Genomic DNA, 27,156 nt, shown 5'->3' with positions numbered 1-27,156 from the left:
ACTTAAAGATGAAGCACTTGTCTTGCATGTATGAGGCCCAAGATCAATCCCTGGCAGAAAAGGGGAAATAATTTTAACTGTGTTGCTAGGTACCTCTACAATTAGACTTAAAATTCCTTTGGTGGTCTTGACATTTACCAAGATATCCCCACTGATATCTTTTGGCCCTAAGTTTTACTGTTGAACTCGCTGTCATTGACCCCTGCCCCTACTTGCTCCTCCCGAGGAGGCAGACTAGAGACTGGCCCATAGGTCAGAGCGCAGAAGGAGCATTGCGGCTTTGAGACAGAAGGAAGGGGGTGGATTTCAAAGGTTCAGTGTCATTTCATTATAGGTACATATGTGACATAAGTCAGGTAACACGAAAGGTTTTATAAGTATGCTTTTATGAATTACATCCTTTACAGGTGATTTGCATTAATAGCGATATATCTGGGTAAGTCTACATCTTGTATTTTTTTTTTTTTGGTTTTTGGGTCACACCCGACGATGCACAGGAGTTACTCCTGGCTCATGCACTCAGGAATTACTCCTGGCCGTGCTTGGGGGACCATATGGGATGCTGGGATTCGAACTTGGGTTTGCCTCGTACAAGGCAAACGCCATACCCACTGTGCTATCACTCCAGCCCCCTACATCTTGTATTATGTTCGCCTCTTCTCTGCTTATTTTTCTTTCTTTCCTTCTGTTGAACTAATATTCTTTGTTTACTACCTAATTTTCCCTTTACTCTTTAGGAAGTTATGTAATTTTTAATTATTTCAGTTGTTATTGTTAAATTAAAAGTAAGTGGTTGTGGGGTAATGGTGGTGAATCTCCCAGCAATGCTCGGGGGCCACTCCCAGCGAGACTTAGCTCGGTGGATAGACCTGATGGTTTGGTAAGTTCAAAAAGCAACTACCCTAAAACTGGGGACACAGCTCAAAGGGCTAGCGTGCCAGCTTTGCATGCACAAGGCCAGTTCGATCCCGGCACCACACCATCTCCTCAGCTCTGCTAGGCAGAAACAGCCCTGCAGCACCACTGGGCATGGCTCAGAAACAGGTGGGGGGTGGGGGAGGTTAAACGTCAAAAGGAAATAACTACTGGGCCAGGAAGACAGCACAGGGATTAAGGGCACATCCAAAGTACGCACCCAACTTCGTCTGATGCCCAGTACAAGGTCCCCGCAGCAGGACACCCTCAGGCCCGAGTACTGAGTCCCCAGGACAGCTGAGTCACTCAGCCACTCATCTATGGCCGAGAATTGTAGGGGGTGCGCTAGGCACTGCTCGGAAGCCACCCCCCCACCGCCTTTCATCCTGCCAAATTAATTAATTAGAAAGAAATCAACTACTTTAGATGAAGGAAAATGTTTGGTAAAAATCTCATAGCACTTGTCAAAAATGCCATGAATCATCATATAATTGGGGTTATTTTTTCTTCAATGCTTTAAAGGTTTTCCAATGTCTTCTGGCATTTAATTATTACTGAGAAAGAATCTGTTGGCCTAACTGTGATTCCTTCTTAGGGATGTATCTTGTCTTCCCAGTAACCTTCATATTTGTCTATGAGCATCTGTACCCTCGATATTCTATAGACCACTATAATATGTGTAGATAGGAACTATTTTGCTATTTGGCACATAGGAAGCAAATATCATTTAAAAAAACTTTTTATCCTAGAAATGATTATAGATTCACAGAAAGTTGGGGAAATGGGACATGTATAGTCCCTGAAGATGTCACTCAAATTTTCCTCATTGCTGACATCTCACTAACTGTGGCATATTATTAAGACAGGAAATGACAATGGTATGATTTTCACATGACTACAGATCTTATGCAGGTGTTGTCAGTTCTTACATGGAGTATGTGTTCGAGAGTACATGGTTCCACACTTCTGGCCTCATGGGTAGATTCAGGTAAACACCCCCAGGATACAGAAGTGTTCCACGAGGAGAAAGTGCTCTTGCAGCGACAATAATCCCCACAGCCCTTCCTCGTGTGTTCCCTCTAACCATACACCTGTGCTTGATGTGTATAAACTTTACCATGTTGAGGATATTGTCCTTAAAACATAATAAAAGTTATAAATAATTATACAATGTACAGTTAATTCTGTTTTTTTGTGGGCGGGTAGGGGAGGGGAGTTGGCTTTTTAGACTAAGACAAGTCATCCAAGTTCTTTTAAGTTTGGCCTCTTCTGCCCTTCTTCAACTCTGAATACTATGCCACGGTCTGGCTGGGTCACAGCATTAACTGACTGACCTGCTGGAAGGACATTTGGACTACTTCTTGCTTTTGCTCTTATATATAAAATTTCTATGAACATTCATGTACAGATTTATGTGTGAATTTTCAGTGCTCTGGAATAAGTGCCCCAAGGGTAACTGCCAGTTGTTATGGTAAAATACAAGTCCGGTCTGTAAGAAACTGCCAAGTATATCACAGAATGCCATACCATTCCCATTACCAACTTCGAGAGATACGATCCAGCTTCTCTCCATGTTGTTGTTGGCAATTGGTATCATCACTATTTTTTGTTTTAGCCATGGCAAAAGGATGTGTTTTATTTTATTTTTTTATTGAATCACTGTGCACTATAGTTACAAAGCTTTCATGTTTGAGTTTGAGTCATACAATGATCGAACACCCATCCCTCCACCAGTGCACATTGTCCACCACCAATGTCCTCAGTGTCCCTCCATCCCCCTACCCCGACCCCACCTGCCTCTATGGCAGACAATTTCCTTCTCATTCTCTCTGTATTATGGTTTGCAATACAGGTACTGAGAAGCCATCATGTTTGATAAAAGGATTTGTTTTAAATTCCCTAATGGCCAATGCCTGCTCATATCTTTGTCCGCTGTCCCCTTGGATTGCTTGTAATTTTTACTGTTGAATTTTAAGAGCTTTGAAATAAATCTTGCCAATTTTATATAAACCTTGCAAGTCTTGTTTGTCTTCAGCTTGTGGCTATGGTCCATGAGAATTCGCTTGTTTCTGAACTTTACTCTTATGTACGGACTGGAGCAATTAGCACAGTGGGCAGGGCATTTGCCTTGCACGTGGTCAACCCGGGTTCAATTCCTCCATCCCTCTCGGAGAGCCCGACAAGCTACTGAGAATATCCCGCCTGAACGGCAGAACCCGGCAAGCTCCCCGTGGAGTATTCGATATGCCAAAAACAGTAACAAGAAGTCTCACAATGGAGATGTTACTGGTGCCCACTCAAGCAAATTGATGAACAACAGGACAACAGTGCTACAGGGCTACTCTTATGTACAGGCTGTTATACAAATGGCAGCTCATCTTCTTAGACCCACTGCTGTTTTCTGAGCCGTGGATGCAGAATCTCCATCCTCATCATCCCACTTTCCTTCGTAGACATATGAGTGTTGGGCACAGCCCTGTGCTTCCCAGGCCAGGAGGCTAGTCTTTCAGGCGCGCTGCAAGCCCAGCAACTCTCAGTCACGGGCTTCTGGACTCTCGGGCCACCACTGACCAGCTTCCAGATTTACTGACAGAAGCTGGCGTTGGTGCTTTCACTGGGGTCCAGCCAGACCTCCTTTCTGTCACGCTGGACGTGAGCATATTCTGAAGTGAGCATGCTCCTGGCTGTGGTGGCAGCGGTGGGACGAAAGACTGGAGCATGCTGTTAGAAATGTGTATCTCTACGTAGGGGCTGAGAGAGTAGAGTGGTCAGGGTGTGTGCCTGGCACATGCCCTATCTGGGCTCCGTTCCCAGCACCCCAAGGTCTCTGAGCACCACCAGAGGCAGCACTGGCTGCATCCAGGTTTTTCGGGTGTGGTCCTAGAGGCCCCCTGGGGTGACCCTGCACTGCAGGGAGTGAGCAGCACTGCCCCCTCAGCCTTTGTGCTGAATCAGTCGGTGGAGAATCACACTGATAGGGCCCCTAGACCTCCTGATCACTGCTTGGGACAGCCCCTCAACAAATAACTCTTCATCTAAATGCTTCTTTTTCTTTTTAGTTTTTGCGTTTTTTTTTGTCTTTTTTTTTTTTTTTGGACACACTAACAGTGCTCAGGGAAACCATATATGGTGCCAGGGAGGGATTGAACCTGGGCCTCCCATGAGCTAACTCTCAGGCCCCTAACCTAAAAGTAAGAAATTTCACCCCCAGGGGCCTCAGGGCAATAACGGCCAGCGGGGCAAGTGGAGGGCAGTGTTCACTTAAATAAGGGGGTATGAAGGATTTTTATTTTTTTTTCCTAAAAAGAGAGCAAGTTTGAGAAACGAATCTAGCTCTAGGCCCCTAGATTTTTCCCTAGGTTTTCTTCTGTAAGTATAACATTTATTGGGACCGGGAGAGAGAGTACAGCAAGCAAGGCACATGCCTTGCATACGGGCCACCCGGGTTCAATCCCTGGCATTCATATGGTTCCTGAGCCCTGCTAGGAATGGTCCCTGAGCACAGACCCAGGATTAAGTCTTTAGCACTGCCGGATGTGGCCCCTGCCCCTCCTCCCCCAGAAATACTTGAGTGCAAAGCCAGAAGTAACCCGACATTGCCAGGTGTGGTCCCAAAACAAAAACAAAAACAAAAAACAACAAAAGTACGAAACTTATCTTTTACATTTAAGTCACAACTCATTTTGAATTAATTTTATACAAACATGAGATTTACTTTACAGTTGATTTTTTTGGTTTAAGGAAGTCGATTTGCCTTAGTACCATTTGTCGAAGAGACTATTCTTCCTCCATTGAATTTCTAAGTGCTTTTCAAACTAGGAAGAGATCATAAGTCTAGTCAAACCATGCCAGGTCCAGGTCACACTTCCATCTCTAGTCCCTGTCACCCTAGAAAACAAAACTCTAAGTCCCTTATCTTTTCAGAGGAAGGACAACTCTCCCCAGAGGAGGAAGCCGATTTCTCTTAGCCCCTTGCCCTCAAACAAGGCCTAGACATCACTAATATTGAGAAAATAACAGCAGTTATTTAGCCCACAGGAGGATGGATGAAACAATTCCCCACCCAGAAGTGACCACTGGAGGCCTGACCACCTCAGGAAATACAGCATGTCATATACTGGCAGACTCTCTCACAGCACTCTCCTGGGAAATTAACATCCTAAAGAAACTGGCCTCCAGATCATTATGCCTATTTCTATGCTTAGTTCTGTTTCTAGTTCACAGGAAAGTTTATTCTATTATTAAAGAATGCCCACGCTTCTTCTGCCATAACTGTGCACTTGGAACGACATGCAGATTTAAAGCATAAACTTAAAGGGTCATCAAAAGCAGAAGTCCTGACTACTGCCTCTGCTTAGACACTCTCCTTTCAACCTCTAAACTCCTCCAGGTTTCACTTTAGATCCACCTAAAGTAGATTTCCAAAATTCACTCTCATCCTTCTGTGGGGTAGGATCTTCTCTGGAACCTGATTTTACATGCTATTATATAATTACTGCCTAGCTACCTACACAAACACTCCTCGATGGCGTGAACTGCTTTTTCTACTTCTGTATGTCGAGATCTAGCACACGGCCTGCAATTAGTACAAACTTGACAGATGTTTTAATATCACATATAACAGATCTCCCTATAAGAAGTATAATATAATAGTGAGAGACCCTGGGTTTAAATACCGACTCCACCACACTGCATGATGTAGGAAAGCCTCTCTAAGCGCTGGCTTCCTCAGCAGGAAAGTGCAGGGACAGCTCAATTCCTGGCTGGCTGACTGTGATCAAGGGCAAGGGCCTTTGTCTCACCTGCTTTCAGCGTCCTCGGCAAGCAGCTCCCCTCAGGCTCAGCTGGGACAACACGTGTGAATTCAACGGCACCCTGACAGCACTGCCTAACGCTCTGCTTCCTCCTCCTGCGAACAGGGCCAGTGCCACAGTTCAACCTGAGCAGAGCTGCTAACTCAACCCCTTTTTGGATCTAGATGAAATTCTGGTTAAAAGGGCTTTCTATTGCCATAGAAGCAACAGAGATTATCTTTATATTCATAATTTATTCAGGTGAAATGGAGGACAATCTCACTAAGAACTTGAAAGAATAATTTTCTGTGCAAATTCAATATACCTAAAGGTGGGGGACCCCAAACCTGACAGCTGATTGGACCAGACTAATGCTGGGAATGTGAAGAAGTCCATGTGAGAATCCACTTCCAAATGAAAGCATCCACTACGTCCTGTGTATCACCAACCCGAAGACCGGGAATAATCCCCAGCACATAAAAAAGGAGCTGCCTGTCTGATCAGAAATTCTAGCGTGAAAAAAACAACAGAAGCAGCAGAGCCCTTTAATATTCACAGGAACTGAGTTTCTACTTTCAAACACTTCTTTAAAGGGAATTGTGAAATGAGGGCTCAAGCTTAGTGACTGATTTGATGATGGGAGAAAAGTATGATTCAGTCTAAAATGAAAGAATGCAAAAAAAGAACAAAAACCTTGGCATCAGACAGATCAGGAATCAAATACTAACCGGGTCATCACCCACTGACATACGTATGTTTCAGCAAGAAACAGCTCTGAGACCTCAAGTCCCCTAAGAATGAGACGTCTAATGCTCCCCGCACAGAGAGCTGGGAGAACCAGGCCAGATTATCAGGTGCAGCGCCCAGCATCGTGCTCAGTGCATTGCTGGGTGACTGATAAACACAGATTCCCTCTCCTCCCCTCTGTGCTCTTCTGATCAGCAAACACTGTTAAAGCGTTCAGAAACAATTATATACATTTCCTCATGACAAATTCACAAACCTCTACGTCTATTTTGCAAGCCAATTCCTTCAGTTACACAGATCCAAGATCTAGTGAGTAACTGATCTAGATTCATGGGGAGATCCAGTTTTGAGGCCTCTATCCAGAAAAGTTAATAGGTAATAGCACAGGAGGTCGGGGTAGATCGCCACAGAAAGAGAAAGCTTACTTGAGCTTCGGTTCCCGTCCTTCACTAGTGTACTGCCAACAGATGAGCCCAATCAGGTCCTGCACCCTGGCGCTGGCCATTGTCACCACAGTCATGGGCATCAGTCTGTCCTGGCTCAAGTGCAGGGGGAGGTAGACGTCAATCTTCTTAGTTGCTGTGGTGCCCACATGGCCCTGGGGACAGAGAACAAACCAGAGCGTAAGCACACAGTGACGGTCATGCAGAGCCTTCTGGAACACAAGGATACTCCCCAACTCCTGCAGCTCAGCCACCCCCTATCCATTTGGACAGACCCACTTAGGAGCCTGAAAAAGTTCCCAAGTGGAATCACTATACTGTCCAGCTTTAGGATTTTTTAAAAATTTTGTTTTCTAGTGGTTCCATGGATTTAGCCCAGCTAGCAATGGGGTAAATGAACACAACTGATACGAGCAAATTAGTCCAGACTCGATGGCTAGTGTCAGGAGACTCGCTCTGCCACTTACTGAGTGTGATCTTGGAAAAGGTGCCATTGGACTCTGGCATCAGCGGCCTCACCTGAAAATTGTCACAGCACTGCTAGAGACCCGGGGATGTGCTGCACGGGAAGCAGCCATGCTCCCGAGGAAGCAGGCAGGCCTGCAGCACCAAACAAGAGCTTGTTTTCCCAGAAACTGCAGGAAGCTAATTCCTTCATATACACGTACGCTGGCATCCAGGGGCTCCTGGTCTTTCATTACTGCCCTAGCTGCCCCACCCACAATCCTCTACTGCCCAGTCCAGCTCCACTCCTCTCATGAACTTCTGCATTAATCAGCAAACTTCCAAAAATCCTCACCTTAAAAAATTCCAACTCTTATCCTCAACTGAGATCTGCTGGCCACTGAGAAATCTGCTCATTCGTCTGTCCAGAAACTGTGGCGCTTCTGTCTTTCTCAGCCGCCACTCTTCCAGGCTAGAAGGTGGAGTGGACACGCTTGTACCTACTATTTCTAAATCACTGTTTCTTCTTTTCATGCAAAAATCCTGTTCCTCTGAGGTCCGAGCTCTCCAGCCACACTGAGTTTTCTCTCATCTGAGCCTGAGTCCACCAGCCTCCCACGCCATTCCCTTCCTCCAGGAAGGCCAGCGCCTGGCTTCACAGCTCCCTCTCCCTCCCCAACTCCTGTCACCATTCTTGATAATGGTGTCTAAGGGAAAAGTCAGGTAAGACCCAAGTGTCACAATCCCTAGAACATGCCATCCCCAAAACCATCCACTCCAATCCAAATTACTTTCTTGTGTATATCAGAGGTTTGCACCAACTTCGAAAACTCAAATTAGAACATCTGTTCAAGAATTCCTTCAAATTCTTCAACAATCTATAGCCCACCACTTTTTAACTATCAGTCACCCTGCCCCCATGCCACCTCTAAATTATATGACACATTATAATTCTTCTTTCATGAATAGCATTTTAATGTTCTCTTCCTCCACTGGACTCAGCTGAAGAAAACGAACCTTAGAAAAACCCAACACTGCATCCCCCAACTTAATATCACTAAAGAAAAGCCACAGAATTGTCCAGAGTGATTTTACCTTAAATTCATGACAAATCTCAAGACACTCCACAATGCAGGCTCAGAGAGAGGGAGTGCGAGAGAGGGAGAGAGGGGACAGAGGGAGGGAGGGAGGGAGGGAGAGAGAGAGAGAGAGAGAGAGGAGAGAGAGAGAGAGAGAGAGAGAGAGAGAGAGAGAGAGAGAGAGAGAGAGAGAGAGAGAGAGAGAGAGAGAGAGAGAGAGAGAGAGAGAGAGGGAGAGGGAGAGAGAGAGAGAGATAGCACAAGCTGCCTGCCCGGAGGCCTGAGGTTTCCAGTCTGAGGCTAAAGCTGCCTGTGTGCCGAGTGTAGTTCTGTGGCTGTTGTCTGGGACCCCTGGTGGCCTCACAGTGTACAGAGCACTGCCAGCAGGCATGTGCAGTGAAGTACGTGGCTAAAGGAGCGTGATTTGGGAGCACAGTACGGATGCTGGACGGCAGTGCACACGCCCACGGCTCAGCGTACCAGCGCCAACGGCAGCAAAGGAAGGTGAAAAACCCCACAGCAAGCCCACTACTCGTCCCCTCCCAAGACCACTCACTGAATACTTTTCTGGCATTCTCAAATTTTCCATCAACTACCCCAGACCTCCGACTCCATTTTTTTCACTTCTGCACTGCCAACAAATCCAAATTCTCTTCATGAAGAGCCTGAAGAGAAAATCTCTTACCCTCCCATCAGTAAATTCACAAACTTCCCTGAATTTAATCCCGCCCTGTCACCTTACACTAGAGTTTCACTTGTCTCAAACCTTTCCACATGTACTTTGTATCCCTTTGGTTCTCACTTTCACAAGAATGTCACTCTCTTCTGGGTGGGCTGAGGTGGGTGGTGGTTTGGCTCTGGGCTCAGGAGTCACCCTGGTGGTACTCATGGGCTGCCCATGTAGTGCTGAGGACCTAACTGGGGTCAGTGGCAAGCACCTTCTCTCTGCACTCTCTCTCTGGCTCAATTTTCTCCTGTGTCATCGGCCTCTTCTCTGATGGCTTTAGTGACATATACTCTTGGCTTTTCTCCTCCTTGCTCTTTCCTCAGGCTTTGACAGATTCCTCCCCCTTCCAGATTATCTGTCAGCGTGTTGGGGCCTCTTGATTGGGCTGTCTTTGGTCTGTCTATTTATCCACCTGCCCTAAATTTCCCCCCTACACAATCTTACTGTCCCATGCACTAATACAGTTTACATCCCGGTGATATCCAAAACTTATCTCCACCTCAAACTTCCTTCTCATTATTCCAAACTCACATGTCAACTTGTCTACACAACATGCAGACGTGGTACAAGCAACTTAAATTTAAGGTCACATCTTAAAACTTCGGACTTATCCACCACTTCTTCCCACCATAAATCATAAATAAATCTCCCTCACTTCAATAAGTGCTACCACCCCCACCCAGGGGGTGCTTATTAACCTTCATTCTTTCTCCTTCATATTGCCAACCTACCTCCTCATTGGATTCTAGTGCATCTACTTCAAAGATGTTTCGGAGGAGAAACCACAGTCTTTTCAACAAACGATGCTGGGACAACTGGGTAGCCACATCCTAAGAACTGACCGTAATGCCCATTTTACACCCTATACAAATATTAACTCAAAACGGGAGAAAGACTTGAAATGTAAGGTTGAAACTATAACTCTCTTAGAAGGAAATTAAATGTAAAACCCTTTATGATTTTGAACTAGGCACTGACTTCTTTAATATAGTATTAAACGCATACGCAATAATGGAAGAGGAAAAATGATCTTAAAAACTACAAAATTTTCAGCATTCAACCACCCCATCCTACCCATCAAAATAAATCCTTAAATCCTGCTTTGTTAAGAAAAAGGAAGAAAGAAAGAAAGAAAGAAAGAAAGAAAGAAAGAAAGAAAGAAAGAAAGAAAGAAAGAAAGAAAGAAAGAAAGAAAGAAAGAAAGAAAGAAAGAAAGAAAGAAAGAAAAGCTTTTTGGGGCCACACCCAGTGATGCTCCGGGGTTACTCCTAGCTCTGCACTCAGAAATCACTCATGGTAGTGCTCAGGGGACCATATGGGATACCGGGCATTGAACCCAGGCCAGCCGCATGTAAGGCAAATGCCCTCCCCATTGTTCTAGCACTCTGGGCCTTAAATCCTGCTTCTTAACAACAACAAAATACAAAGTCATTCTGCCTCAACACCATCAAGAAGTTGTACAGAGGGCCGGGTAACACTAACTCAGTGTTAGTGTGCATTTTTTTTGCATGCAGGGAGCCTTGGGTAGATGCCTGCACCACGTGGTCACCCCCAGCACCTAGGAGACTGATCCCCAATACTGAACCAGGAGTTCTACCTGAGCACTACTGGGTCTGACTCCTTATCAAAAAGAAAAATACGTTAAAAGATACCCCATATAATAGGAGAAAAAATTTAGAAATCATGAAGATAGAAAGTCTACTATCGGGGCCGGAGCGATAGCACAGTGGGTAGGGCATTTGCCTTGCATGCGGCCGACCCTGGTTCGATCCCCGGCATCCCATATGGTCCCCCAAACACTGCCAGGAGCAATTCCTGACTGCAAAGCCAGGAATAACCCCTGAGCATTGCTGGGTGTGACCCAAAAAGCAAAAAAAAAAAAAAAAAAAAAAGTCTACTATCTAGAACAATGTTTCTCACTTTAGGTAACATTGCCCCTTGTAGAGCCCTAGGAAATTCCAAGTATGTGAGAGTGTGTGTGTATGTGTGTGTGGGGGGTCACAGGGGAAAAAAATCACATAAATGGGGCGTACAACATGAGAGTAGGGGGTCAACTGGCAGGATGAGGGACAGAAAGGAAACAACATTAGAAGCGGGCCATGGTCAGAAAAACAGTTGAGAAACAGTGATCTGGAATATAAAAAGAATCCTTATAGCCCGATAAAAAGACAAGCAATCTAATTTTAAAATGAGTGTTATTTTAAGAGACACTTCTCCAAAGAAAATAAACTAATGGCCAGAAAAACATGTGAGTTGTTCAATGTCATCATTCAGTGGGAAAACGTACATCAAAATCACAATGAGATATGGCTTCACATCCACTACACACATATGATTCTTTTTAAAAAAAAATACAGAAAGATTAGTGAGGATACAGCAAAACTGGAACTCACATACGCTGCTAGGGAATAGCTAAGGTGATGCAATCATGTGGGAAATCAGCTGGCTATTTCTCATGAAGTGATCAGTTCCGTATGCCTCAGCCATTCCATTTCTAGGTATTATATATTCAAGAGAAATGAACACATATACTCATAAAGAAAATTGTGGGCCAGGGATACAGCTGAAGTGGCAGAACATGCCTTGTGTCTGGAGGCCCAAGGCCCAACATCTGGCACAGCGGGCCCCTCCCAGCACTCACGGGAGCCCTGGCTGTCCCCCAGCACCAGCAGGCATGACCCTGATGCCCCCACGCCACCAGGACAAACACCACCACTGTGTATAGGCCCCAGAGTATTCTTTTTAAACTCATATATTAGCACTTCTAGCAACTATTCACATTAACTAAAGTGTAAAAACAACAACCCAACCCTGAACAACTAATGACTGGATAAACAAAAGCCATCAATGAAACCTCATTTTGCCACCCAAGGAGTGAAGAGCTTCGACACACTACAACGTGGGTGAGCCTCGGAAACTTCTACTCAGAGAAAAAGACTAGAGACAAGGTCACCTGTTCTGTGAGTCTATTCATGGATATGAAATGTCAGGAAGAGGCAAACCCAGAGACTGGAAGGTAGTTACTGACTGGCAGAGTGTGAAAGAGCTGGGAATTAGCTTCCTTCGGGGGTTAATAAAAAGTTCAAGCGTGAAGAGGTAAGAGTTGCACAAAATACACTGTGTTCATACTGGGAACTACAGAATTGCATATTTAAATGAGTTACAATATGAATTGCATGTAAAGTAAATTTTACCACAGTTTAATTATGATTTGGGGGGTGAAGTTTGGGCCACAGCTGACAGTGCTCAGGGAGCTACTCCCAGCTCTGTGCTCTCAGTTACTCCTAGCAATAGTTGGGGATCATGCATGTTGGCAATCAAACTGGGGTCAGCTGCATGTAAGGCAAGTGCTTTAACTCTCTGCTACCTCTCCAGCCTAACTTTAAAAATTGGAAAAATAAAGATTTCAAATCCACTTCACGTTTCTTCATCTCCACTGCCACCAGGTACCAGGAGATTTCGAAGAGATCCCAGTCTGACATCCTTCCTATATTCTTCCCTATTTCAATTCATTCTCAGAACACAGATTTTTTTTTTTTTGGTATGGGCACAGCCTGTGATGCTCAGGGAACCATAAGTGTCAGGGGTCAATGTTGGGAACCAAATCTGCGGCTCCCACATGACAGCATGACCTCTATCCCTCTAAACAATCTCCCCAGCCTCCAAGTTTGATTTTAAAATAAACAACCCTCAAATCTGGGAGCTGGAGAGGTATAGTACAGTAGGGTTCCATCCCCGGCATCCCATATGGTCCCCCGAGTACTGCCAGAAACAATTTCCGAGTACAGAGCCAGTGAGTATCACCAGCAAAAACCCACAAATAAAGTAAAACTCAAATCTGATCAAATTCATCTGCAAGAGTTCTTCAGTACATGGTGTCCACTGTACTTTAAAGAAAAAGTACGGCATGGGGGCTGGAGTGATAGCACAGCGGGTAAGGTGTTTGCCTTGCACGCAGGCGACCTGGGTTCGATTCCCAGCATCCCATATGGTCCCCTGGCACCGCCAGGAGTAATTCCTGAGTGCAGAGCCAGGAGTGACCCCTGTGCATCGCCGGGTGTGACCCAAAAAGCAAAAGAAAAAAAAAAAAAAAAGAAAAAGCATGGCATCACTGGATTCAGCAAAGCACTGTGTGATTAAGGGGCCCGTCTGGCTCTTCAGAGTCCCTGCCACTCTGCTGACAGCTTCCCAAGCTTCCGCTCTACTGACCGAGACGTGCCCCGTGAGTGCGTCTGTGTGGATGTGCCTGCCTGCCCCTCGCACTCACAGGCCGCTGTGGCGCTCTGCACTCTCTCCAGGAGACTTCCTCATTATCTCTGTAACCTCTAAGACGCGCCCTTGAGTTGCTGTGGCAGGTGTGCAAGGCCCGGTTCATATAACACCTCCTCAGAGAAACCTTCACCGATAGCCCTACAGAGGAAGCCTTCCACAGCTATTCTCTCCCACAGAAACTTGTTTATTTCCTTCACGGCATTAACAATCCGTTATTAGCTATTACAAACAATATCCAAGCATGTTTTTCCTCTAGCATCTGCGTTTCCATGAAGGCAATCAAAATTCCGTCTGCTTCGTTTCTGACTCGACATACGTGGCTAGCACTGTTCGTGGCCGGAGCAACTCTGCCTGCTCCCCCATCAGTCGAACACTGAAATAAAAGCGTGAGTGACTCAAATGCCTATAGGACACACTATGTGGATTCAGTGTATGTTTGTTTCCTCCATTCTCTCTCCTGCCATTCCAGTTTGGGTCTGTTTCCTGGTAGTGGATGACGACAGAGGGACGCCAGCTATGACCTGGTTCTGCCTTAGTACCCTACTATTCTATCACTCCGGGAGACAGGGGAGAGGAAGATACCAGATTTGATTAGAGTGAGATGTAAAAAAGTTTGAACGTATTTTTAGAGAAATACCAATTCTTATATAACTAACATCAAACATTAATTTGATCCACTGGTGCCGTTTGACTAGCCTTGCTTTTATTTTATAAAGCAAGTAATAAACACATTACATTGCAGCTGAGAAAACTCAGGCTCCAATCATCTACCCAGACCCCCCAAACCAAAGTGAGTGAGTCAGGACTCAAATCCATGCCTGTGTGTCTCCAAAGTCCCTGGTTTAAACAGATATGCCTCCTTCCCCTGAAGTTATTCTAAATGCAATCATATTATTCTAAATGCATAAAGTTATTCTAATTCCTATTCTTCAAGGCTTGAAACCCTCCCCCGACTCCCTCTTCTCACAAACACACCAAGTGTTGCCTACGGCCCCTCCTGCAGGAGCCCGACCTGCAGCACTGCCCCAGGAGAACTGCCAAGGGTCGCGTGCCCAGGGAACCTCGTTCTCGCAGCTGACTGAAGACCAACTTCCACAGGAAGCGAGGAACGTGGGCAGGGCATTTGAAGGCACCTCTATTAGTCCCCTGATCTAACTTTTTATTTCACAGTGAAATAGCAAGTGTGCTGAAAACGATGAGAATAAACATGGCAGATACTTATTAAATGAATGAAACCGTTTATCTTTTTAATGTTCTAATTCCATCTGGAGGCACTGATCACGGGAAAAAGTGCCTTGCACAAAGTCTGAAATTATACATTTTTTAATAAGGAGCCTCTTCTGAAAAAAATCAAGGTGGTGGCAGCTAACTCTATCTAATAGTCCCTGTGCTGCAATATTTAGAGGAAATCATCTAAAACATAAAACAATCCATCAACATAATAGAAAGTAATTAACTTATAAAAAAAATAAGGTGACCAAAGGATTAAAAGTATTCATCACACATCAAGGCAAGCAATATTCCAAAGACCTAACATGTAACTATTCAAAAACAATGAGCAATAAACAAGGATCATAGGAGGGCATGGCAATTTACATGTTCCATAAACCAGAATTAGGTAAATGGGGGGCACAGTAAGGGGTCAACATAGAGATGGGAAAAACTCCTTTTCAGTTACTTGTCTATTCAACCAACACCCACTGAAACGCATGCCAGGTCCGGAAGACACAGTCAAGTGAGACACAATGCAAACCCTCATAAACTCCTGGTCTGCTGAAAGTCTACATTGTACAGCGGGATAAAAGCCCTATGAAGGGAAAGTGCAGGCAGCTGAGAGCCCAGAAGCAACCCAGAATAAAGAGAACAGGCAGTCTCTCTGTATACAAAAATTTACACTTCATCCAACAGAACCGTTAGTCCAAGGAAAAGAGATTTACTGTACTTAAATAACCATAGTACCAATAAGCAAAACCATTAAAGGTTGTTCTTTCTGTGACATGGTATCATGAGTAACTCTGATTTTCTGCTTTCTATTTCTCTGCATTTCCTATAACAGACATGAATTTTATTTTTATAACCAGAAACAAAAACCTGGAGTCATACTAGATATTAAAATTAGAACCAAAAAGGGGATAAAAAAATAACTACCACACAAGGTTTAAGAATTTGGGTAGGATAAAAAAAAAATTGGGGTAGAAAAAGAGAGGATTAGTATTGGATATGTAGCCTACCTTAAGATTCCAGCAGAAATTATAAAGAACATAGCATGTATCAGGGGCATCTGAAGCCTATTGAAGAAACTCAAGACTATTCTGAGTTGAAAATACAATTCTCAGGACAATCTGTGGGTGCCTGTTGTTTGTTCACATAAAGAAAGAAGCTTTTCTTTTCATTAGAAAATTTTTAGCCCATGTTTCTTTTGCCATCAGAAATACCTCTACCCACAAAACGCGAAAGCATCCATTTGAAAAGATAAATGCCCAACTATACTCATTGCAGCACTAAGTGACAGCTCGGTTATGAAAGAACCCATGTGCCCAAGAGGATAATGCAGCATTGGGGTCAATCACTGTGGAATACTACTCAGATATGAGGAAGGATGAACTCATGCGGGTTGCAGCAACATGGATGGAAATGAAGGATGGACATAAGGTGAGTCGGAAGGACAGAGTCATACACTAGGTGTTCTCCCTAACTCTGGTAAGAGAATAACATGATTTAGGGGATAGTAGTAGGTACCAAAGGGGGCACAAGGCTGACTCAAGATCAACAAAACAAAAATCCCACGGGAAGAGAGAAATGGAGGGGGAAGCTGGTAGTAACAGAGGCTCGGGTCATGGGGCTTTGAAGTGTATAGGGAGTACTGGTATATATCTAAACCACTAGATCCAACACTACATACAACATTATCATAAGCCTGGGGCCAAACTACAGCAATTAACCTTAATAATTTAATTGGGGGGTGGGAATGGATCTGGGGTTAGCAAGAGCGCGATGGGGGTAAGGGGCAGTGGGAGTGGAAGTGGGAAGATTGTATGCCTGAAAAAAATTAAAACAATAAAAATAGAAAATGAGAAAAGAGATAGCAGCTTTCATGGGCGGAGAGGGAGGGGGAGAATGTAGATTTCCAGGCAGGTGGTGAGTGATTTCTTTTTTTTTTCTGCACAAAGGGTGAGAGGCCAAATAAATTATGAACCTTTACACTAACCAAGAAGTCTCCAATTCAGGTTCTAGAACAAAAAGAAAATTACTTTTAGTAGCAAAACCATTACTCCAAACAAATGCAATTCATGAATGTGGTTTCTTTATGGCTAGATGGCTCTCTGCAAATGCAGCAAGAATTTCAAACTCAACATGTCCAAGACTGCTGTTAACTTTATCAGCTAGACTCACTCTCTATCTGATCATTCGAAACTTTCAGCATTTACTCTGCTGCTCAAGCTAAGAACCCCCTTCCCACCTCATCTACATCCAAATGCCTTTGAAATGTGTCTCAAATCTGTCTTCCAAATCAGCATAGTTGTTTGGGGGCTTCCTTTGGGACCGCATCTGGTGGTGTTCAGGACTCATGGCTTATTCTTTTTTTTTTTTCCTTTTTGGGTCACACTCAGCGATGCACAGGGGTTACTCCTGGCTCATGGACTCAGGAATTACTCCTGGCGGTGCTCAGGGGACCATATGGGATGCTGGGAATTGAACCCAGGTCGGCCGCATGCAAGGCAAACGCCCTACCTGCTGTGCTATTGCTCTAGCCCCTCATGGTTTATTCTTGACTTTGCACTCTGGAGTCACTCTAGGGCAAGCCGTATGCTATGCTAGGGACCAAGCCTGGGTCAGCAGCATGTAAGGTAAGTGCCCTACCCACTATACTCTAATTTAGTTCTTTATGTTTCAGGGATTTTTTTGTTTGTTTGTTTCTATTTCAGGTAATGCTGGTTTACAAGATTATATCTTTTAAGGACACAATTTCAAATCTCTTTCAAAATGTGTCATGCCACTCCATCACCACCACCAAAGTGCCGATATCCCTCCACCACAACCCTCTGAAACTCCCCCAATTGTAGGATAACATAGCCTCAGTAATTTAGGTTTATTGGGTTACTCCCGTTACAGTGCTCCTATTCCTCTTTGTTTATTTGTAGCTTCTTTCTTAGTGTTCTGTTGACTTGTAAATAATGTTTTTCTCTTCTCCTTAAGTTCTTTGCATAGTTTATTCAGAGCAAGTCCTTTTTGTATGGACACAGGAAGACTTAACAAATGTTATGCTTTTGTAACCTGGGAGTCATTTGACTCTACATGATATTTTCCTGAACATAGAGAAAATGAATAAGTACAGAGAATCTGAATACAATCATGAATTGAGGCATTACATCCGGGCTGAGGATATGGCTCAGGTTTACAGCACATTCCTTGTGTGTCTGAGACCCTTGGTTCAATTCCTAGTACTACTAAAAGATATTTTTAAAAGACATTATTACATCTGTGTCTGAAGAGACAGTATAATGGTTGAGTCACCTGCCTTGCACATGGCACCGACTTCAATCCCCAGCACCCCAGATGGTCCCGAGAAGCACCAGGAGTGATGCCTCACTGCAGAGCTAGAAGTCAGCCTCAGCACAGCCAGGTGTGGTGCCCAAACCAAACAAGAACATTACATCGAATAGTTTTTTTCTGTATCTAGTATCTTATTCAGTAATAAATTATGCAATTCCTATTGTAAAGTTAATTTCAAAATTATGCATCTGATAGATTTCCAAATTAGGGAAGACAGAAAGAACAAAAAAATGGCATTCAGTTCAAAATAATCTTGAATTAAGAAATACCCATATTAGGTGAGTTAACGGAACCAAATCTTTTTGGGAGGCGAGGGCTCGGGTAACAGTGGTAATCGGGGATCACTCCTTCGAGAGTCTGGGGACCCAGACTGAGGATGAAATCCAGGTTGGCATATGCAAGGCATGTGCCCTACTTACTGTACTATTTCTCCTGCCCTGAATTAAGTCTTAACTTAAGCATGGGAGATTCAGTTAGCCATACTATTCAATCTAAAGATTTGCTGGTTATAAAGTGATTATCTGATCTCAAACCTACTGCTAAGTGTTCAAGTTCTCTGTCAAGAAAAGGAAATAAGAGTGTACAGCTTGACTTTTGCAATTCAAGAGACAAAAAGCAGACAACATTATTCCATTAGTCACAACTGTACAAGTAGATCATTATATGTAATTTTAATGCAGAAATAATACATCAGTATATTCAGACAATGTAATGATATAAATTGGTGAAAAAGAAGAGTTATTTATAGACTTCAAAAGTTAACTCTTTTAAAGCAACGGCTGAGTTTCATCTCACAATGCCTTCCTCTCCAACCACCTCGACAAGACTAACAGACTGACTGATATTCTTCCTGGGACCTCGTCTTTCATAACTTGGTGACCAGGCTTGATACAGAGGCCTCAAATGTTCATTAATCTTATGATTAATAAAGAACTCCATCTAATCAGAGTAATAATTTTAAATAAAATCTGGCCTAAATCTTGTCTATAATCTTGTCTACATCAGATTTAACAGGCCATGAAAAATAGGGACAACATGAGAATTTTGAGGAGATAGGAGGAGGGAAGTCACAAGAGTTGCAGCATTTGGGGCTCCATGACATCCTGGTTTTACCAGTTTGGTGAAAGAACACAGGAATTTACATTCAAAATGGCAACATTAAGTTTATGAACAGATTTTGTATAAAATTCTATGGCAAATCCATTCAGAATGAGGCTGGTCTTTGTAGCGCTATCTTAACCCTCAATAAATCTGGAATGCTTAAAGGCTATTAAATTAACATCTCCATGATCTGGCGGCTGTGGTCAAGTTAATTTGTCAAAAACATTTCTACAGTTTATCATGGAACATTGTATTTTATGACAAGTTAAGTTTAAAATAAAATTGACAAAATCTCATTAATTTCTTTTGAATCACCAACCTTGGTTCCATTAAGCTTTTATTATTATGAACATCAACTGCCACTCTTCTTTAACAAGGTCAAGTTCTGATTTGGTTAACTCCAGGATCCCGATTATATTATTAGGAGCTCATGAAGGAAGTCTGGTGCAGGAGTTACAGGCCCTGGAGTCTGAAAACCCTGGGTTCAAACTCTCAGCAAAGATACTTACTGTGCGTCCTTTGAAATTTTATTTAACATCTCTGATACGCCATTTCAGGAGGACTATAAAAGTACCTCTCCATAGACTCTCCAAACAATAATAGTGAGTTTTGTTGAAATATTGTATGCAATCAAAGTGAAAGTAAAGTGAAATTTATTAGTTACACAGGCGGGGGGGGGCTTAGGGGGGGGCTAGGGGCGTGGGGGGGTTTGGGGTGTGAGGGGGCGGGGTGGAGCTATACTGGGATTCTTGGTGGTGGAATATGAGCACTAGTGAAGGGATGGGTATTCGAACATTGTATAACTGAGATTTAAACCTGAAAACTTTGTAACTTTGTAACTTTCCACAATAAAAAATTTAAAAAAAAAAAAGTACCTCTCCATGGACCCGCTAAAATTATTAATGATAATATGAATGTAAAGCACTCTGTCCAGTCCTGAAACACCGGGAGGTGCTTCAGTCCTGGTAAGTGCTGAAGAATCATTGGTTTTTTGATAGGTTTCCTATTGTTCCCCCCACGACACAGGAACTTTTTAATCTACTTTCTAATTTACTGATTTTCCCCCACAATCACAGACTTGTCTTTTTAAAAAGACGTTGTTATTGCTATTCATCAAATTTCACACTGTTCAGAGTTATACTTCCTGCCGCTGGGTGAGGATGGACAGGAAAGGAGAAGAGCAATTCCTAGCTCGTTCCTTTGAGTCCTCCAGGGGAAATAACTGCAGTGATTCACCCCCCCGCCTGGTAGGAGCTCAGCAAACTCAGCGGAGAGGAAAACCCACCAGAGTCAATAAGCAAAAACGGAGCACAACCTGCACCGAGCAGCTCAGTCAGTCCTCAGGCGATGACTTTACTGACACCCCTGTGAGCCCGTTTAATGAGCTCAAAGAAAGGATGACACAGGTAGCACAGCAAGAAAGTATGAGTAGAAATGAGAAAACTACAAATAGAAATGAAGAATATGATAGGTGATATTAAAAGAAAATAAGTAAAAACTCTACAGAAGCCCTGAGCAACAGAATAACAGAAAAAGATTAAGGTGCTCCAAGATGAGATGGAAGAAACCACAGAAAACAGCAAAAGGAAGAAATGAACAGCACGTCAGGGCTCTATGGGCTGAGCTTAACAAACAATAGAAAAGTCAGCTAAGTCTCTGAAGAAGAGAAAGGAAAGTCTGACAAAAAACAGTAAAAAAAAAAGAAAAGGCAAAAATTCCCCGAAGTTGAGGGGTGCAACTATGGGCGCAGCAAAAACAAACTTCAAATAGGAAGACTCCAGAACACACTGCTCTCGGAAGACAAAAACCAGAGACAGAATACTGCAAGCGGCAGGATCAACACAGGCACGTACATACACAGGCAAGCTCCTTAGATGGACAGAGAGCTATCAAATGAGACTGCACAAGACAAAAGAGAATGGAGGGATGTAGGACAAAAACTCAATGAGATGCACAGCTGACCAAGAGTACGCTCTCCAGCGAGGCTACCGTTCAGATTTGAAGAAATGAGTTTCAGCGACAGGCAACAGTTTAAGGGATTCACAGCCGTGAAACCAGTCTTGCAAGAAGCTTTCAAGGAACTTCTGTAAAGGGCAGGGCAAATTCCTCAGCAGTTGGCATTGAATATGGCATTCACTCAGAGTATCGCATTCACTCATGGAGTTTATGTTGCCCTCTACTAGATTTAAAAAAGGTGTTTTTTTGGGGAAAGAAAGGCAGTATTCGAGATACCGTACTGCCAGTTGGCCAACCTGTACCTGTGGGGCGAGTTCATCAGCAGCCTGATGGTGCCTTCAGGCTTCCTGACACCCCAAAATTGCCAATGTGCCTTTGGTCAGACCCCAACAACTTGGGACCAAGTTTACCAAGAAATTAAACAGCCAAAAGTTAGGTATGTGGGAGCCATGCCCACAAACTACCTTCGGCTCAGCTATACAAGCTCATTTATTGGTCTTATTTCAGAGACCCATAAATAAATCTCGAAAGAGATCAAAAGGCGTAGTTAATCTCGAACCCCACTCATGGTTGACAATTCCAGTATGCGGGTTTTGTGACTGAAATCTCCAGGCTTTCTCGGGGTAGGAATGGGCTATTTCTCCCACCTCTCTGTACTTCCGGAAGCCTAGGTAGTCACATCCACACCCCAAAGCTGCCACCCAATTAAAAAGCTACTCCAGGGGCTGGAGTGATAGCACAGTGGGTAAGGTGTTTGCCTTGCACACAGCCAATCCGGGTTCGATTCCCAGCATCCCATATGGTCCCCCAGCACCGCCAGGAGTAATTCCTGAGTGCAGAGCCAGGAGTAAAGAGTAACCCCTGAACCTCGCCGGGTGTGATCCAAAAAGCAAAAAAATAAAAAAGTAATGTGGAGTTCATGCCCACTTCTGTCAGCTTAATCAGTGGCTGAAAAAATAACAGTACTCCTACATTAAAAAAAAAGAAAGAAAGAAAGAAAGAAAAAAAAGGCATTGTTGTTGTTATAGTTGTTGATTTTTATTTGGGGGTCATATCAGCAGTGCTCAAGATTTAGTCCTAATGCTCAGAGGTAACTCCTAGAGGGCTTTGGGAACCATCTGGGGTGGCCAGAATCCAACTCAGGTCAGCTGCATACAAAGCAAGCACCCTATCTACTATACTATTATCACTGGCCTCAAGAAAGGTTTGCTCCTATCCTAAGAGATTGTATCTATTCACAATAACAAATTAATATTTTATTTACAGCAGTTAGGACAGAGAAGGGACCACTATGACAGTGATAGTTGGAAATGCTCACCCTGGACTAGAACTGAGTGTTGAAAGGAGGTAAAGTGATATGCGTGATACCCTTTCAGTAATAGTACTGCAAACCAAACTGTCTGAAAGAAGAAAAGGAACAAAAAGAGAGGATGAAAAGTATTTGTCATAGAGACTAGAGAGGAGAAGTGGGGGTGGGGGGAGATGTGAGAGGGAAACTGGGAGCATCCATGTCAGGAAATGTACATTGGTGAAGGGATGGGTGTTGGAACACTGCATCTTATGGATATCCAATTAAAAATAAAAAATAATGTGGAGTTCATGAAACTCAATGATGAACAACCTTATAAGAACCTTATAACCTCATGTGATTCAATAAAAATATATTTTAAAATATTTCAGTTATATATCTGGACTGGAGGGATAGCACAGGGGGTAGGGCATTTGCCTTGCACGCAGCCAACCCAGGTTCCATTCCTCTGTCCCTCTCGGAGAGCCCGGCAAGCTACCGAGAGTATCCCGCCCACACGGCAGAGCCTGGCAAGCTACCTGTGGCGTATTCGATATGCCAAAAACAGTAACAACAAGTCCCACAATGGAGACATTATTGGTGCCCACTCGAGCAAAACGATGAACAATGGGATGACATTGTTACAGCGTGCTATATTTTTTATCTATCTGATCAGGTTTTTTTTTAAAAAAAATCCATGAAGATTTTTATGACAATCCTTTACTTATTATTGCAGGCACTTAAGCAATATCTATAATATTATCTAACATAGCCAGTATTCTCTTTTTCAGGATAAAATACTTTTGTCTTTCTAAAGGCCTAATCAGATTCTTTCATTATATGTTCTTTGAGACTCTTCACTCTTGCTAAACATATTAGTACAAAATTATATGTAATATTAATTTTAAAATTTATATATGTGCAAAAAAGGATAACTTTTGAGAACAATTATCAATTTATCATTGATTTACAATTTTGTGGAATTCCAGCAGATTAGCTCTATAAACCTGCATGTGTAGGTGTTACCACCTCCACAATTAAAAACAAAAAAGGCAAAGTGATCAGTCCCAAATATGGGGTTAAAAAACAAACAAAAGACATAATTAGGAAGCAAGAAATGGTCAAAGTCATCAACTTAAGATTTTGTCCATAGAATTGAGCTTAAATGAAGGGTGGGACCGAGGAGGTCCTTGGGCCCTGGGATGGAAGCAGGTGCTCAGGTGGGTAACAGGTTTGGTGTCCAGTGATCTATCTACGAAAGGTACAGTTAACAATATCATAAATCCCAGATCTTCCATAAAAATGGCTCATTTTTTTAAAAAAAGAATGAAATAAAATGTGTTGTCTTTTTCTGTTGATGTATACTCTCTGCTAACTTTCCCCTCGATTTTACTTCTAGCCCTCAAGAAACAAACAACTCACCTCTACTTCCATGGATACCCCTCCATGTATTTGATCACCTCCAAAGAAAATAACTCAGTTACTAAGCAACATGGAACGAGACAGACTATGATCTTTTTAAGAGTATGACATGGCATAGGAAACACTTTCATTATTTCCATATTTTTCTTTCTATAGCAAATACTTCTATGGCAAACATACATCTGTGGTTCTGAATTCAAAACTGTAAAGAGGGTTGTTGCTCTCAGAAAAGGTTTTCTCTGTTTAAAAATAAATCCTTCATATAACTTATTGCCCCGGCAGTGCTAGCTGAGTAATAACCTCAAATGATTCTTTTGTTTCAAGATAGCAATTGAAAAAACAGCAATTATTTGTGCTGAAATATAGGTAAAAAAATTTTACAAATAAAGGGGTGGGAGAATACGGAGGGATAAAAACGAAAGCCGTTATGCCCTATCGCTGAAAACATGCATTTTTCTCAAAGTCCTAAATTCATAAAACGTTTTCATCATCATGTGTTAAATTCAGTCTGCAGAACTAGTATGTCTTGTCAACTTTCAGCTCTGCTACCTTGGGCAAGCCCCTAGCCCCTCTGAAAGTTAATTTCATCTACTTGGCCATAAAACATAAGAGAGACTAGTTTCTACCTCAAAAGACTGAAAGGACATATAAAATAAAATATAAAAATACACGTTCAAATACTCTGTGAACTGCGTGTAACACGAACGTCAGCCTTCCTCACCGCTTATTATCACTTAATCTGGTGCACAGACCAGGCATCTCTTTGGACAAATAAACAAACAGACATGAAGTTGAAGCAATAGGGAAAGTAGGTCCTTCTCTAGCTCTCTATCATTAAAAGAGAGCAATTATAGCACTTTCTTCTCCTCCAGCCTCAGTAGGTGCCAGAAGGTGCTCTCACTCAAGTGCAATCTAGCCATCTTAAAGCATAATGGAATGTAAAGTGTCCATTTTGAATTTTCACTGCCATTGTGGGATTCCTTAGATCATTAAAGTTACACAGCACTTTGCATTTAATTATACAAACAATGGCTTCCATAATAATGATAATACCAGAGAAAGGTAATTTGCATGAACTAAGCCCCCATCACCTAGGGTAAGTTTAGGAACGTCTTTATTATTAAATCATTTATATAATAAAATCAATATGCTTTAAAAGTAAAATAGGTTTTTTTAAAAACCATAAAGAAGAGTTACATGTTTTAAACTCCATCAATTATCATAATATAATGAGTCTTTTTAAGATTTAATATCAACTTTTAAAATTAAAACTCAATGGAGAATGTATATTTGGCTCCATTACTAGATGATGTATCTGTAGAAAAGGTTACAGTACAGCCATTACCATCCTCCCTAAATTATATGGAAAATTTGGAACAGCCCTACAACTAGCCCAAGGACAATTTAATTGCAGAGATAGTGAAATATTTTGAGAATATAAAATTATATAAATACTGAGGAAATAATTCAAGTGCATATATCATATTCATTTCTTGCAGGGCTCCAGTTCAGCTGATTAAATATTACTACGCTAAAAAAAAAAGTGTATATACTATAAAAAACAATACTGTTCTAAATTTTGAAATTTTTAAAAAATCCTCACATTTCTATTAGCAGACTTCATTATTTCCACAATGCTCCTAAATTACATCATTCAAAATTTTTACTGAATCACTATGTGGTAAAACATAAAATCCTCTCAAAATTAATCTTTCATGCATATCTAGCCTATCCAAAGTTAGAATTTCATTAGAGCACCTTGGCACAAATAGCCTCACTACTTTATTTGTTCAGTCAGTATGTGTCTCTTCAGTAATTATAATTAATTCAAGTCCCTGACGCACCTTCTAGCAAACAATGTAAAAACATCAGACAAAATGGAAATAAATAGCTGTACATTTCTCCAATTACAACGTGCACTTTCATCCTCAAAATGTACATGTGAAATATCTGGAATAGGTATTATTCTGCACAGCATAAGGCCACACAAAGAACCTCGAGTGACAGAGAAAGATGCTTGTCTGCAGCAGAAAATATATTTTTTTCCACATAATGAAAACAATACAATTCCAGAGAGTCAATTGAGAAAGCGTTCAACAGTTTGAAAATGAATGTTGAAATATAAAAAGCAGCAAGATAAAGAAAAGCAAAATAATTATCTAGGATTAGACTTGCTATTGAGAAGAATCTCTATCTAAATACAAAATTTACGATTGAGAAGCAGTCCAAAAAGTCTATCAGGCATTTATTTATCCCACCTGTCTTCCAGATACAATAAAAGAGAAAACAGTAACAAAAAAAACTTTATTTTTCAAAAATGGAAGGGAACAATAGGATCCACTGGATAAAAAAAAGGGAAGAAAAACAGTTTAATTTTTTTCAGTAGTGAAAAAAAATAGTAATTAAAAGCTGTCTGCACATCACACTGTTCAATTCAGTAATCGGTGGAGCTCTCCAAGTAAAGCAAGCCATCACCAGAGGCGACAGCCTTGGTGGGGTGAGGCCAGGCACAAAGAGCTGATACTCCTCTGTACACAACCCTTGGTGACCACAATTTGTTCTCTCAGCAACTAGCAGGTCACAACTGCTGGCTGCCATTTAACTAGGCACCTACTGGGGTCTGAACTGTTATAGCATTATCTCACTTAATATGCTCAACAGTCCCGGGGACATTTCGCCAAGCTCAGGAATGACAGTTCACTAAGCAGTGAAGACTCTAATCTAGGTCTCTCCTAAAATCCTGCCCCCCTGGGTGAATCCAGGTCTGAAGAACTCCTGGACTGGGCACCTCGGAAAGGCCAAAATGACAGAGGCCAGCTCATGCTGCAGACACGGTTTCCCACCAGGGAATCCTCTGGCTCGGCCACACAGGGAAGGTCTGAGCTGCCTCCTGGCCCACGCAGGGGCAGCTCGGCGCAGACTGCCACTACTGATGAGGGACACGGACTAAGTGCCACCAGAGTGGTTAACTCTGCTCGGGCAGAAACTGCTCCAGACTTCCTGGCTGTTAGTTTCACAGAAGGGGCCCAATAAATCACCACTGTGCACTGTTTGCGAAAGCAAGTGGTCAGGCAGCAGCTCAGGCCCCCGAGAATCCTTCCTCTTAGGTGACGAGTCTCAACGGTAATTGTGAGGTGTATTTGTTACTAAATGTGGCTACCCAGGTGGCAGGACCCAAATGTGCTTTGATAATGACAAAGGTGGAAAATAACAATTCTGTCCTTGGAGAGCCGCAAGCAGCACATGACATCATCAAGGCACCAAGCTCCCACACAAGCTAAAGGTCTGAGGAGACAAAGGCCCATCTCGGGTTGCAATTCCCAGCAGAAGCAGGCGGCACGGGGCCTGCTCACTTGCAGAAAACTGACAAGCCACTCAGGTCCCCGCTCTCCAGGGCTTCTCAGCCCCCTGGCAT

At 42.8% G+C, this 27,156-nt stretch overlaps 1 protein-coding gene across 7 annotated transcripts in view; it reads right to left on the bottom strand.

The window, feature by feature from the left end:
• The window catches only part of MAPKAP1 (MAPK associated protein 1), a 260,508-nt gene that overhangs the window by 123,235 nt on the left and 110,117 nt on the right, over positions 1 to 27,156 (bottom strand). For all 7 annotated transcript variants that reach the window (XM_055143452.1, XM_055143447.1, XM_055143457.1 and 4 more), the window contains one exon: positions 6,881 to 7,053. In XM_055143452.1, coding sequence (XP_054999427.1) covers positions 6,881 to 7,053 — 173 coding nt within the window. The remainder of the gene's footprint in view (positions 1 to 6,880; positions 7,054 to 27,156) is intronic.

Source organism: Sorex araneus, chromosome 1 (assembly GCF_027595985.1).
Source record: "Sorex araneus isolate mSorAra2 chromosome 1, mSorAra2.pri, whole genome shotgun sequence".
Lineage (NCBI taxonomy): Eukaryota > Metazoa > Chordata > Mammalia > Eulipotyphla > Soricidae > Sorex > Sorex araneus.
Note: the sequence above shows the minus strand (reverse complement) of the source record. Positions and strands in the feature narration are given on the sequence as shown.